The sequence below is a fragment of the Octopus bimaculoides genome, chromosome 5, assembly GCF_046866305.1.
Source record: "Octopus bimaculoides isolate indiv1 chromosome 5, ASM4686630v1, whole genome shotgun sequence".
In the NCBI taxonomy this organism is placed as follows: Eukaryota; Metazoa; Mollusca; class Cephalopoda; order Octopoda; family Octopodidae; genus Octopus; species Octopus bimaculoides.
This window is the reverse complement of record NC_142932.1, coordinates 100,979,571-100,996,159: the sequence shown is the minus strand read 5'-3', so window position 1 is coordinate 100,996,159 and position 16,589 is coordinate 100,979,571. Positions and strand designations below refer to the sequence as shown.

The window sequence follows — 16,589 nt, the reverse complement described above, 5'->3', positions numbered from 1 at the left end:
TATATCGACCCCAGTACGTAACTGGTACTTAATTTATCGACCCCGAAAGGATGAAAGGCAAAGTCGACCTCGGCGGAATTTGAACTCAGAACGCAGTGGCAGACGAAATACCGCTAAGCATTTCGCCCGGCGTGCTAACGTTTCTGTGTGTGTGTGTGTGTGTGTGTGTGTGCAAGCACATTCTTGCACGTACACGTGGGTGATCAGATCATTTCAATTATTTTATACAGTTGCAAACTCATTTTGTGGGGATGGGAAATCTATGATCAATTAAATCGATTTCAGAATATTTGTAATGTTTAAGTCATCGAAATAAGATGAATGGAAGATAGGATCTGGATTCACAGTCATACCTGAAATGATTCGGATTCAAAACAGTATGGCACAAAAATATACTTATATACTATAAAATAAATCTAGTGAGCTCAATCCAGTTTGGGAGAAATGAGGTACGTAAATTAAGCACCTATGACACGAAAAGTTATCTAAAGACGCTTGATTTCAAGTTCATCTGGAAGATTGCTTATCTGAGGTAAAATAAGGGACAGTAGAAAATAAAAGGGGAATTAGAAATCAAATACACTTACATGAGGAGATCCTTTAGTGGCCGCCCCCATGTAGAATTGCGTTGCCTTATTGAGATCCTGCTTACCACCACAGCCGTACCAGTTATAATCACCCATTTTTAGTAGCGCTGCAGGAAAATAATTAGTAAAACAGAAATAGGATAAATTATTGAATTCACCACATTACTGGGGAATCAGAAGCAACTGCAATACATTTGGTGTATGAAGACCTTTCTTCAATAACTTTTTTGTTATCTTTTCCTAAATAAATTAAAGCAATGAGAATGGATGCAAAATTTGTTTACGTATTTAGTCAATAACTTAGCCCCTGATTGTAATTATGCACTACTTAACATATATCTATTTATTTAGATAAATATTTATTTATTTAGATCGCAATAGTAGTAGATATTGCTTAAGCACCTATTTGTGAGCTAGCTCAGACAATGAACTGTTAAAAGTAGTTATGATCTCGACACATTTGCGCATATAGAACTTCATGAAAGCGTTCTAGTTACTATTTTTAACTTCCTTTATATTATTAACACCTAAGAACCATCGAGAAAACCTTGAGACGGTTACTCGACACGCTAAAAACAGCAGTTAAATCTTCTCCAAATCTCATGCTACGATCTGAAGAGACACACAGGACAACGTAGGCCCTAATATACAAGAAAAAAATGGATTGCCACTGAAAGAATGCTCAATCAGGTTCGACGTGGGCCTACATAACAGCAAAAACTATTTGATGCTATTTTATGATCAAGATGCACTATGATAAGGTATTAGTATGCCTCTCTTCTTGATTTCTGATCACCTAAATCTTGTGATACATTCAAAACATTGCCATAAGCTAAAGTTCAATAGGATCTTCAAAAAAAAGAAAAACAATCAATATTCTTTTATACATATTGGTTGCAATTTTTTGCCAAAAGTTCGGGAGAGAGAGAAAAGTTCATCGAGCCCAATGCTCAACTGATACTTATTTTATTAACCACGAAAAGCAAAGTGGGCCTCGACAGAATCTGAACTTAGAACGTAAAGAAGGACGAAATGCCGCTAAGCATTTTGCCTGGCGCGGTAACGATTCTGCCAGCTCGCCGTCTTCACACTCTAATACATATCGGTTTCAAATTTTGGGACAAGGCCAGCAAGTGGGAAGAGGTAAGTCGATTACATCGACCCCAGTATTCAACTGGTATTTATTTTATCAAAACTCAGAGGATGAAAGGCAGAGTGGACCGCGACGGGATTTGAACTTAGAACGTAAGGACGGAAAAAATGCTGCTAAGCAATTTTTGCCCGGTGTGCTAACGATTCTGCCAGCCCACCGCCTTCACACTTAAAAACATATTGAACGCTAATCTTTTCTGCCTTTTTTATTTTCTCGCAGCACAACTTGTTAAGGTTATCTCTATGGATTTTCTATAGAAACTATAACCAGCACTAATTTTTTTTACATTTCGTATTCAAGTACGCCTAATGTAAACAACAATGAGATCGAAGATGAAAAATTAGTAATAGGTGTATATCCATATTTTAGGAGGTTTTACCCCTTCATCAGTACTCATCCAACCCATTACCCATTAACTTTGTAGTATATTATGGTTGCACAACGAAATACGGTGTCTCTAAAGGTCATTAATATTTACTCAGCACAACTATCCAGATTTCTAACTTTAAGTACTTTATTCTTTCATTCATTGAATCAATCATTCATTCCTGACTCTGACACACCTCTTTTACATATATAAAATCTGGACCACATATAATCTTTGTTATTGTTTTGTTTTATTTATTAAATCCTAAACAGTCTTATGAATTTTCAATATTAATTACCTGACATAATTATGGCTAACTAAATACACAATAGACTATGCAAATGGGGGATAAGTGGAGAAAAGACTTTAAATATGGAGTTGATATGATGAAGCAAGGAAGGAATTCCAACCACGTTTCGTGGTTCGCTACCTAAACAGCTCCTTTATGGGATCCATTGGCTAAAGACATCATCAAGAGGACCCACGTCCGGTTTTGGTCCCTAATCCTCTACTGTTTTTGACGTGGCAGGGCCCCCATACTTTCGGAGGTGTCTTCAGAGGGGGAATGACAATCCTGCTAAATTTCCTTTACATACTCGCCGGTAGGCTCCAGCAGGTACCACCACCTAGCTGTCACGTGACACTAAGCTTCAACTGACCAATGGAGGGGAAGGACGCGTAGTTTTGGACCGCACCCTCTCTAAACCTACCTTTCAACAACGTCTTGTGAGTTTCAATTCCAGCAGCCAGAGCCGACTAGCTGTCTGGTGATACAAGCCTTCGAACTATCGAGGAGGAGGGCGCGCAATGAACGGAGTCGATCCCTTGGCCCACCTGTCAAGCAGCAATGCTGCATAAGGGCCAGCCAACCTCACCTAGCGACGCTATTTCCCAGTGGGCATGCTATATAGACCCAAATAATCCATATTATATATGAACATTTGAGGAATATCTTTCATGAAAAATATCTCTCTAAGACTAATTAGACGTAACCCGTAAGATACGTGTACGACTTGTATATGTTTGTAATACAGGTGACTTACCATATTTGTCAACAAAATGGAATTCACGCAGCGTTGATAGATTATAGTTGCGCCATTGACATTCTCGAGCTATGAAGCTGACAAATCCTTTCTGAAAATATATAAACACTAGACAATTTTAGTGTCACTCATGTCTAAGTCAATAACGAAATGAGAAATACAGTGTAAAGAGCATATATATATATATATATATATATATATATATATATATATATATATATATATATATACTCTCTCTCTCCCCCTCTCTCTTTATTCTCTCTATGTTTATTTCCTCTGTTGAAGAGCGTAGGCTCGAAACGTAAAAGACTTTCTCACCTTCCCGAGCGTTAAACTACGACACCTGTTTGTTATTTATACACTTGTCTTCGTCTTTTGTTTTTCTGTAAATTTCAACTATATATATATATATATATATATATATATATATATATATATATATATATATGGGAGAATGTACGAAAAAAAACAACAACAGACGAGGACAGGTGGTGTAAACAACAAAAGGATGTATTAGTTTGACGCTCGGGAATACAGAAAGTCTTTAACGTTTCGAGCTACGCTCTTCAACAGAAAGAATACGGAGAAAACAAGGAGAAAAACACGGAGAGAAAAAATTGAATAGTCCCTGGTCAACGATATATATATATATATATAGGATAACATTTTTTCCTAAAAAATTCCATCAAAGTGGCCAGCATATTAAAATACCTTTAAAAGTGAAAATTATAAAGAATTATAAACAAGGGCAAAAGAAAAAAGATTTCTATGCCAATATGCTGAGAAATCTTTTTTCTTTTGCCCCTGCTTATAATTGTTTATATATATATAATAATGTTTCTATCGTGTTGGCTCAACAGCCCTCACCGTTTGTTTTTACTGTCTTGTTCTCACTGTCCTGTTCTTGTTAACACTTTCACCCTCCGCAAAAAGTCCCAAATTTTATTTAATTTGCTTTGCGGGAAGTCGCGTATTGTCCTTGCCTTTGAAACGCGGTGTAGATGGAACAGGGACAACTAATGAAGGGTATACTCTTTATGCTGCATGTCTCGTTTCTCTGTTTGTTTTTTTCGTTGTTCGAAAAAAAAGTTCGTTTTCTATGTTTTGTTTTAGGTTTTCGTTTCTCATTGTGTTCAACGTTTTTTTTTTAATGTCCTGTACCAATATATGCATGTATATATACATATGTATGTATGTACATATATGTATGGATATATATATATATATATATATATATATATATATCGGAGTAAATTCGCTAAGCAGTGTTTACGTATAATCACAATTTAGGTTAGTTGAAATATGTTTGTTACATATTTCAACTGCTAAAGGCAAATACACTTCAATTACCGAGATGTTTTCTCCACGGTAACTATTGTGTATTTGCCTTTAGCAGTTTAAATATGTGACAAACATGTTTCAACTAAGCTAATATCTGTATATATATGTCATCCACTAATGCAGCATCACCAGAAGAAATGACTCAATGATGATGAACAACCGGATGCCCACGGATACTACGGATTTACTATGCTCTTCCCAAGGATACGGACTCTGATGTTAAAGTCATATAATTTGTGGAAACGCGCGTAGAAATGTATTAAATATTTATAAATTCCATCCTAGAATTATTGTTATTATTATATCTATCCTACATTATATCGGTATAACCATGATGCAACCCTGAAAAACTGACTCACTAGTGAGTATCAGTAGACGGTAGCTTGCATAATGAAATAGAAGCTTTATGTGTGTGTGTGTGTGTGTGTGTGTGTGTGTGTGTGTGTGTGTGTGTGTGTGTGTGTGTGTGTGTGTGAGTATATATATATGTGAGTATATATATATATATATATATATATATATATATATATATATATATATAAAGCTTCTATTTCATTATGCAAGCTACCGTCTACTGATACTCACTAGTGAGTCAGTTTTTCAGGGTTGCATCATGGTTATACCGATATAATGTAGGATAGATATAATAATAACAATAATTCTAGGATGGAATTTATAAATATTTAATACATTTCTACGCATGTTTCCACAAATTATATGACTTTAACATCAGAGTCCGTATCCTTGGGAAGAGCATAGTATAGTCCGTAGTATCCGTGGGCATCCGGTTGTTCATCATCATTGAGTCATTTCTTCAGGTGATGCTGCATTAGTGGATGAATCATAGAGGGATATTTATCACTTCTTGCCAGCATGAAGGCCAATCTAGCTATGAGGGTAATTCTGTGTATACTACTTCTGTGTATACTTGGTAGGGAGAGGTAGGTAATGAGAGTAGAGGAAGGAATGGTAGTAATATGGGGACGGAGGTGTGTGTGATGGTGTTGGATTTATTTGCTATTCATTCTGTATATTTTAAGGAACGTCATTTATTCAGCAAATTTAAGGATGGTAGAACATTTCTTTGTTTTATTCCATTCAAGACGTGAACTCCCACAGTAAACTATGAAACCAACAGGCGGTCAGCTGCTATACAATGGGGTTTGTTGACCGAATTGATTAATACTACACTGTTATGGTAACCTTTTCACTGTTTCTGTTGTTATAGTGTGTATCATCTTAAACATTGGTATGTTCGCTTATTTGTTTGGTTTCCTTCACAATTCACGTGATTGTGGAAACGCACGTAGCGATGGATTGAATATTTATATATATATACTGAAACACTGCTTTAACAGGCATTAGTGGAAGAAATCGATCCCAGAACTTATTCTTTGTAAGCCTAGTACTTATTCTAGCCTAGTACTTACTCTAGTCTCTTGCCGAACCGCTACTTTACGAGGACATAAACACACCAGCATCAGTTGTCAAGCGATGGTGGCGTGACAAACACAGACACACACAAAAATATATACATATATACGACAGGTTTCTTTCAGTTTCCGTCTACCAAATCCACTCACAAGGCTTTGGCTGGTCCGAGGCTATAGTAGAGGACACTTTCCCAAGTGGGACTGAACTCAGAACCACGAGGTTGGGAAACAAGCTTACCACATAGCCACGCCTGCGTACTAATTTCGAATAATTCTCTTTTCAAGTGTTGCTACTTATTGCATAACCCTATACGGAGTTAATTTTATAAGCATATAAGTATTTATTAACGTTACCTTATTTTCTTCACAAAGCCAAGCAACATTGAAAGTACCGACTTCAATCCCAGCTTCAGCTGCCATCATGTAATAAAACATTGCCAACTGTCTGCAACATTGAAAATATCAATTAAAAATATCCATCAGTTTTGTATACATACTTGTTCACTATCGCATCCATTACACAGATCTTACACTGTCTATACTTATTTATATGCAATAATACAAACAGTGTCATTTCTAATTTCTCTACTCTTGTAAACTTATTTTACACTCTAATGCCATTGTTGTGTAGTTCCCTCAACAACTTGTCAGTGATACTTCGCCAATAACAAGCACTATTATTTTGGTAAATTTATAAACACTTCTCTGCTCTTAACTAATCATAGTTTGTATCTATATGCTGTTTGAATAACTTCCACTTGAAACATTTTAACCTTCTCTTTCCTAAGAAAGGGTTTTTTTTTTTTTTTTTTTTTTTAACTTACTTCGATCAGAGTAAAAAAAAAATGTCTGATTTTCTTTTTTCTAATTTTGTAATAATTATTTTTGATAAGTGTGGTTGCATGTTGTTTTAAAAATGGGTTAACTTACCTATAGTTATTTTTTAATTGAAACGAAAGACTGCGCTACATTTTCTATTTTTCTAAACTCTGTAAGATTCATTATATCCACAAGTAAGAGTATATTATTAAAGATGCGAGACTTTCTCGTTGATGGCAATCGATATTTCAGATTTTATTAACTATTATCTGAAGGGCTTCCCCCATCATAAAGTATGTATCTCTATGTATGATATTGCACATCCATTTTACATCTTCTCAGAATATATTCAGCAGAAAACTAATTACTTACTCGTTCAATTTTCGTTTCTCTGAAAATATTCCACCTAAATCCATTACACTCCACCTCTAATCATATCTATTCTCACTTTTATGTAATTATACCGTTTTCCTTTCTCTACATAAAGCTCTGGAATCTATGGCATTAAAAGCGTTTTATATATGTATATATATATATATATATATATATATATATATATATATATATATATATATATATATTAAAGATCTCTCTAATCCTAATCATCATTTTCACAAGCTGCATTGTAACTATATCAATCTCACACATATTTCATTATTCATAGTCCAAGAGGACAACCACAGACAGTGACAAATGGCTTTCTCCTGCATATAAAAATTGTGTAATTACTCGTATAATAACATCGTATTTTGAAGCTATTAGAAGATTTGAATTTCTAAGTAAATTCTTTCGCTATTACAAGACATTTAATTTTGTTTCCATTTAATAAATTTACAAACAGTAGTATTCTGCATTGCCTGAGTTTCTAGGAACTGTTCGAAAACTATAAATAGCTTACAACCGTTTTCTGCAAAAGATGCTCCCCTATGCAAAACTTAGCATAAATTTGTGTCAAACAACTAGGAAGATATATATATATATATATATATATATATATATATACATTCATTTTTATATATTATGTAGATTAGCTCAACAGACACAGCTTATAAGATGTTTTTTGTTTTTAGTTTGTTTTAATAAGTTAAAGGAGAAAGGGCAAGCCCTATGACTTTTACAGGCTCTCTCAAGCACGAGATTGATGTGATCGATTACCAGCCTGAATATCTCCAGAAAAAATGCGAATGATAGTGGATCCAGAGATTTTTTTCCTGTTAACAGCAGAAGGATTAAGTGGTGCTATTAAACTGAGCAGCTCTTTCGGCCTACAACTGCCTCAACTAAAATCTAATTCAACGTAAACATTTTTAGTACCCATATACAATTTACCTTCGGATGCTTTTATATACATGCTAAATTCCAACTAATATCTACATGAAATGTATTCAATATCAACTTCGCATGATGAAATATTTCTTCAAAATGGAAGCAGAAATAATTATTAAAACATATACAGAAGAAAAATATTCTTACTCGTCTTTGTTCCTAAAAGCATGTAATCCTTTCCTCAGCATGTATCCTAGCGAAGGATTTTTTTCAGCTATAAATCTCGCCCATCTGGAAATAAAAGAGAAAAAACTTGTGATTTAACCACGGTACCTATTTCAGGTAAATAAGGCTAAAAATATAATTATGTGCGGCTCATACACTTCCCTCCATACACTTACTGCAGCTTTGCCCTGGCCTCTGAGCAGACTATCATGACAACTTTCTTTGTCATGGTCAATGCGATGATCACACGCTACACACCTTCCTTCCAAGCACTGCTATAAACAGTGGAAGTGAGCTAGAACGTTGAAACTTAGTGCACATGCCCAGCAGAGTTCAAGGTCAATCCGTGCCCTGCAGCTTTACTCTGCGTGCTTTCGCTTCATTACGATGGCAACAGTCCAGATACTTATTTATCATACCTCGTGTGTTTATGTGTGTGTGTGTGTGTATACACACGCATTATCTTTTACTTGTTTCAGTCATTAGACTGCAGCCATGCTGGGGCACCACCTTGAAGAATTTTTAGTCGAATGAATCGACAACAGTACTTATATTTCTTTTAAACCTGGTACTTATTCTATCGGTCTCTTGCCGAAATGCTCAGTTACGGGGACATAAACAAACCAACACCGACTGTCAAACTGTGGTAGGAACAAACATAGATGCAAACACACGCACACACATTCACATACATACATACATACATACATACATTTAAATATATACATATAAATATATACATATTTTATATATATATATATATATATATATATATATATATATATATATATATATATATATATATATATATATATATATATATATATAAAAGATAATAAGAGTGAAAAAACTACAGAAGGCTTGTGTTACATGGTTAAAGTATATATTTAAATTATGTCAGAAAAAAATCCTCCAGCCTTGAATGCATTGGGATGGTATGCACTCGCGAAACAGAAGAATTACAAACTGGCTGCTGAATACTTCGAAGAATCTCATATAATGGGAAACGCTGATGCCTCTTATCACTGGAACGAACACGACACAATGAAGTAGAGAAATTTGAAAAGACAACACGAAACCGGTTATTTCTCAAAATACAATGTTTATATACCAAAAAGATCTTATAACATTTTTCTGACATAATTTAAATATATACTTTAACCATGTAACACAAGCCTTCTGTAGTTTTTTCACTCTTATTATCTTTTATACATCCAACCACGTGCTTTCACATACCAACTTTCTCACCTATATATATATATATATATATATATATATATATATATATATATATATATACATACATATGCACGACGAGCTTCTTTCAGTTTCCGTCTACGAAATCTACTCACAAGGCTTTGGCCGGCCCGAGGCTATAGTAGAAGGCACTTGCCCAAAGTGCCACGCAGTGGGATTGAACCCGAAACCATGTGATTGAGAAGCAAGCTTCTTACCACACAACCGAGAGAGAGAGAAAGAGAGAGAGAGAGAGAGAGAGAGAGAGAGAGAGAGACAGAGAGACAGACAGACAGACAGACAGACAGACAGACAGGCAGACAGGCAGACAGACAGACAGACAGGCAGGCAGACAGCCAGGAAGACAGACAGAGAAAAGAGATGTTAAGCTGTTAGATAATCTTATGATTTTAGTAAACTCACATGTAGGCTTTCTGTCAAAAATGTATTACGATTAAACCCCAAGTTTTCCTGCTGAGATCAGGAAAAGTTATTCATCTGACGAATAACTAACACATAATTGACATCTTAAAAGGTCATTAACTCCAAACAGTTGTGAAGCAACGGACAATGAAAATACAATAAAAGGCATTTTTCTCTCCGTCTTTTACTATCCGTTTTCCTTACTTTCTGTCATTCTTTCTTTGTTTTTCTCCTTTCTTTCCTTATTTTCTCTTTTCTCTCTCTGGCCGGGCCTCCAAAGGTTCGAAACATACACATTCTTGCACACACACACACACACACGTGTATTTATTTGGGGGAAAAAAACAGAAAAAAAATTATCATCCCGAAATACAACAATATCTGTTTCAACTCACGATTTCATATCGGGAATCTTGCAACACAAATTCTTAAACGTATATATATATATATATATATATATATATATATATATATATATATATATATATATATATATATATACATGCATGTATGCATACATTCATACATACATACATAGACAGACAGACAGACAGACAGAAAGAAAGAAAATTCTTATCCGGATTTAAATAAATGGCATAAAACTTTCCTGTAAGAAAAAGTTATACTTGATGAGTCTCGGAAACAAACGAGATGAAAGCGATAATAAATAATTGTCCAAAATTCTGACTACCTTCTTTTTTCTTCATATATATATATATATATATATATATATATATATATATATATATATATATTACAATTAGTTATAAGCTGCTGTTCTTTCTATAATTAGGAATGAGTTATCGATTCCTGATGAGGCTATGGTATATTGCTGAGACTAGTCAAACCAATTTTTTATTCGGGTCGTAGAGGGGGAAAAAAACATAATTAAACTATATTTTTTCCACAGACAGACAGACAGATGGACACAGATAGATAGATAGATAGATAGATAGATAGATAGATAGATAGATAGATAGATAGATAGATAGATAGATAGATAGATCTTACTCTGTAGCAAGCGTTTCATTGATTGGCAATGTACTGGTTCCACGTATATTCTGATAAGCTACCATTACTCCAGCTTCCAACTGTTCCTTGAGAGCAGCCCAGACGAAAAATTCGTAAGCTTTATCCTGTTAATAGGGATAAAAAATATTTCAAGACTCAAAGATTACGTTACAATTTTAGACACAAATTAAGGGATTAATTTATTAAAGGGAAAACGAAATTTGGCTCGTTCACAATTAGGAATGTGTTTTTGTTGTGTCGGTTTAGATCAGTACAGATCAAACTAACCTTTCATCCAAGGCGCACGTGCTATGACCATTTAATCTTTTCTTTCTCTCTTCATATTTTTTCTACTGATAGTGTATCTAGAGTTATATTATCGAATGCATTCCATTTCCTTAAGTTAGTAGTGTGTGATTTAAAGGAGATTTGGCGACTATTTCTAGCAGCTAAAGTGAACACATAGAAGTTGACTTAGTATCTAATTAAGTATAATTTATTTCCATTCGATTCCGTGTTAACGTAACTCTAAAATCGAACAAATATTTTAGTTGGTAAGAATATACAAAAATGTTGGACTTGTATCAGAAAAAGATTTCCAATGTTAAGCATAACTTACACCAGCAGAATCGATAGGGCCGAGTCAATGTTGAATCAAACTACGACCTCCTTAGTCTAAATCCAATGACGGCGTTGAGAAGATTGTATGTAATGGCGATAGTAGTTTTGTATCTAATGGCGGTAGGTAGTTTCACTACATATATATATAACAATTATCAATTATATAGTCGCAGTTAGACATAGACACCTTATCGGCCTTCTCATACTTCTCACACTTGACCCTGAGTATGCGACAGTTGGAGGAATGAAGTGAAGCACCAGCCGTGATAATTATTTTCACTGAGTTTACTGGAACAGCGTGAAATGAAATGTCTCAAGGTTACAGCAAAACCAGTGGTTATACAACGTTAAAAGCAATTCGGTTATTAATAAACATTTACATTTCACAAGTTCTGAAAGGTGACTGAAGTGTTGAGAAACAGAGACGGTTAGTATCGACAGAGGAAATGTCATGACAACTTGTGATTTCATGGTGATTAACATAAAGTAAGACTGGACATTGTAGCCACTAGAAAGTTTATTTAGCATGGCGACATATATAACGACTGCACTTCAAACTGTCTACGCTATGTTAGCAACGAAAGGAAAAAATTAAACCGATTTTTCACTATCGACCAGTATGATTTGTTGAACATTCTCCTAAGAATATTGTATAAATGAAAAGGAATGCTTACAACATTAGCTTCTTGACCAGGGAAAATGCCGGAAAAATACATGTGGCCTAAGTGATAAGAGGCATCAGCGTTTCCCATTATATGAGATTCTTTGAAGTATTCAGCAGCCAGTTTGTAATTCTTCTGTTTCGCGAGTGCATACCATCCCAATGCATTCAAGGCTTGAGGATTTTTCTGAAAAGGAACAACGAAATCAACAAAGACACATTAACTTTTATTAGTTTATCTGGATGTAAAGGATATGTTTTGGTAGGAAGATTGTTTGGATTTGAGATCCAAGTTCACTAAAGAAGGTATAATGCAACACGCTCAAGCGAGTTTGAGTCTTCTAAGATAGATTTCAAGTTACATATATATGTAACTTTATACAGTTTATTATTTTTTTATCTATTTCTATTTCTTAAATTTATCATAGGCTTGTGCATATTTGTCTATTGTGTGTGTATTACATTGTATCTGTTTTTTCTCCTTTCAGTCTTTAATCATGTTGTGTGGTGTGGTGTGGTGTGGTGGTAGGTGTTATTGTTCCATTCGTATTTTCTGTTGAGGCCATTGCTATGTGTGTAGCATCCTCACCCTAACCGTGTTCTCCCGCTATGGGATATCATCCACATAGCAGGAATACACGGTTAAGGTCATGGGGTACTCTGCTAATTTCTCTTTGTATCTCCTATCCTACCATATTATTAATAGGTTAGCCACATCGCCAGTGATACTGACATAAGAACAGTAATAAACGAGTGAAGAACGAATATACAGTGCGTGTTTATTGAAAAAAAATGACCGTCCCGAAGTACAACAATATCTGCTTCATCACATGGTTTCACATCAGGAATCTTGCAACACAAATTCATAAACGTATATATATATAAGTTCAAAAAAACAATAACAAAAAAACAACAAAGTGAGGACGTGATACGGATAGTGTTATTGGACGCTCAGGAAAGGAAAGAGAGAATGATAGCTAACATTAGTAATAGGATATCAAATCTCTCTACCCTTGACTACTTTTATCTCTCTCCCACATTATGTTTCTTTCTATCACTTGTAAATTTATAATAATTTTCTCCTTCATATATTCGTTTTTGTTCCTACTTTTTTCTGATTGTCTCCCCTACCCCAGGCTAGTTCTTGAGTAAGGTAACTCTCTCGAATACACCGGCCGGTCTTGTCTGTGATCAACGTTTTTTCCTTGTTAAGTTCTCTTTGGTTTTTTTTCTCTGCTTGTATGTACATTTTTACTTAAATATTGTAACTTTTTTCAAACATAGTCTTGCCTATCACTTTTTGCCTCGTGTAATATATATATATTTTTTTCGTTTTTCAATATTAATATGTACATGTATAACTGTCTACGGTTTTTTTTCTATTAGAGTACCTGTTACGTTTTATTCTACTATACATACGTGACCCTGTTTACATTCTACTGCGTCTCAACCAGTTACCATTTTTTAAAAACATATCTGTTAGATTTTTATTCTTATTTTTATGTTATAGTTTACTGCACATATAGACGTGCATACACATTGACATGTCTGTCTTTGTTTCTCTTTCGTCTCTCTCACTATTATTATTACTGTTATTTTTCCCTTTTACAACTTGCTTGTAAATATCTGATTTTTCCCTATTACCCCTTTTGTATTCTCCCTTGTTGTATCTTATTTTAATTTACTTTATTTTGTTAAACTTTTTTTGATGTCCTTCCAAAAATTCTTCACACTGATGAGAATGATAATGCATAAATTTAATTATAATTACTATGATTATAATTTTTTCTTACATATTTGTATTGTCCTTTGAAACGCGCGTATCTATTGAATCTTATTTTGTATTAAATCTAATTTTGATGCAACATCTTTTTCTCCTCCATTTTCTATAATTGTTTATGGTATATTTATACCTATAACGATATTTTTCAACTACTTTTTTCATATTCTTACTACTTGCTCTGGCTGTTTTTTTATTAATATGATGAATCTTTATTAGAAATCATTCTTTCATTCTTCCTCTCTTTTTGGACCTCTCAAAAAGTTTGAATTGTTCTTTTTTTTAACTTATCTCCCCCCCCCCCCCCCACACACACACACATATATATATATATATACAGTTTTAGGGGGGAACGAACCAAGGTTCATGAACTCATCGATGAAAATCCACTGTCACATATAGAAAAATTAATAAGTAAAAGCACAATAAATATATGTGACAGTGGATTTTCATCGATGAGTTCATGAACCTTGGTTCTTTTCCCTAAAACTATATATTTATATTTTATACTGTGAAACTTAATTTGATTTTAATTTTTAATAAATTGAATTTAATTGAGTTTTTACCTGTAAATTTGGATTTTTATCCCTAATATATATATATATATATATATATATATATGTATGTATGCATATATGTATGTATTATGATTTCGCTTAGGCACATCGATATTAACAATCAGTTGCTAGAACTCAGTGTACTTAAAGCAAAGTGCTAGGCGAGTATAGAGCGTAATACCAATTAATAAAATGACAAAAGAACAGGAGCTACCGTTTATTTCAGCCCAAACAGCGATTCTTCTTTCCAACATTTATCATCGTATAAAAACCATAAACTCAGAAGTATGTTCCTAAACCCCGGATAGGAACTCTGTTTCAGCGAAGAAGGTAATCGTATTGCTTAACTCCGTTACTGTATCACCAGAGGATGACCAACGAAACGATAAGTTGTTATTTTATAGACACGAGAGTCAGTAGGTTGATAATGTAGCAGCGGAGACGAGTGAACGCCATTTCCAATCAATTAGTTTTTAAAAATCAATATTTTTTATCATTGTGATATTTAAAGCATAAAACCACGTGGACTGAGATATACAAAAGAAATATTAAAAAAAAAGAAATTGAAGGACTAAATGATGATATAAAAATTTCAACAGGGTAAAAAAAAAAATGAGAATATGAGTTAATTTTTTCAGTCCTAACATCAATTCCTCTTTCAATTTTTCTACTCAACAAATACTAACTACAAACACAAAATTGTGTTCATATATATATATAAGTGTATATGCACGCGTTTGTGTGTGTGTATCTGTGTATGTATATGTATGCGGTTTTATTTAAAATTCAAAAAACAAACACAAAAAAAATGTGAAAAAAATTACAATTAAGAAATAATTTATAAGTATCTTAAAATAGGGAGTTACTTTTCAATCACCTTGTATATCTATATTATTCGTTAACAAGAATCACATCGGCCGAAACTTCAAAGTTACTCAATACTGTTCTTGTTAATGAACAATAAATTTGTACTCTACCAAATGTATTGAGTATCCCTTCAAATTTATGTATAATTGTTTTTGGTATAATATAAAAACAAACATTAATTGTGTGTGTGTGTGTGTGTGTGTGTGTGTGTGTGTGTGTGTGTGTGTGTGTGTGTGTGTGTGTGTGTGTAAACTTTTTACCTTTTCAGCTGCTCTTTTAATTTGTTCCAAGCCTTTTTCTTCATCTTTCTTTGTTCCTTGGCCCTGAAATTACATAATAACAAAAGTTTCAAGGTTTCACACACATATACATACAGCCATATACACACTCATACATGTGTGCTTTTTGGGGGCGGTGGAGAATCATGTAATGGCGCGAGTAAACTTGATCAATACATACTGACATCATCCCAATTCATTTGCATCATGGCGCATACCAGTAATAAACATAATTTATTCCAGTTGCTGCACGGTAACAATGTACTGACCCTGTATGACACATGCTCAGTATAGTCCTAGTATGCATTTGCTGGCGTATCGCAGTACACTAACCCAACAAGCTGTTAACGTTCCCAGATGACACTTCACCTATTTCAAACAGAACTGAGGCATTTAAGTTAAGTTTACTCCAATGAAATATGCATGTTGTATGTATCTCAACTCAAGCTGATTGAAACATCATCTATTTTCAAATAATTCAAAATATGTGGCTTTTGGTCGTAGGTATGCGTTCGGCTTCGCAAACACATTTAAGGACATTTTAAATTTACTATATCTGAAGGCATAAAAGACACACGGGCATATTAGACGCATTTCCAATTTCAGCAGCATATATTCATTAAAAAAAAAACGTCGGAGACAAAATTTGCTTATGGGAAATCCAATTTAACACATGGTACCAAGGGTAATTTTTTTTTAAACTCTTTTTTATATTTTTTGACAAAATGTATGTCGTATATGCCATCAGATGCGACAGTTCCTGCTGTCTCCGCGCAATAGAATTTCAGTTCTGATTCAGCGATTGTCCTTTAATACCCAATCAGCAGCTGCTATATTTCGCTCCACGCTTTTAGAATTTATTGCCGACCAATAAAAGAATGCGATCTGCTCATATGTTATTTCGTAACAAATGAAAAACCC

At 34.0% G+C, this 16,589-nt stretch overlaps 1 protein-coding gene across 1 annotated transcript in view; it reads right to left on the bottom strand.

Moving 5' to 3' along the window:
- The window catches only part of LOC106868348 (protein sel-1 homolog 3), a 63,853-nt gene that overhangs the window by 12,447 nt on the left and 34,817 nt on the right, over positions 1 to 16,589 (bottom strand). The window contains exons 16-22 of the mRNA XM_089352784.1: positions 15,651 to 15,713; positions 12,200 to 12,373; positions 10,905 to 11,029; positions 8,217 to 8,300; positions 6,279 to 6,369; positions 3,151 to 3,241; positions 588 to 694 (exon numbers count right to left, since the gene is read on the bottom strand). Coding sequence (XP_089208910.1) covers positions 588 to 694; positions 3,151 to 3,241; positions 6,279 to 6,369; positions 8,217 to 8,300; positions 10,905 to 11,029; positions 12,200 to 12,373; positions 15,651 to 15,713 — 735 coding nt within the window. The remainder of the gene's footprint in view (positions 1 to 587; positions 695 to 3,150; positions 3,242 to 6,278; positions 6,370 to 8,216; positions 8,301 to 10,904; positions 11,030 to 12,199; positions 12,374 to 15,650; positions 15,714 to 16,589) is intronic.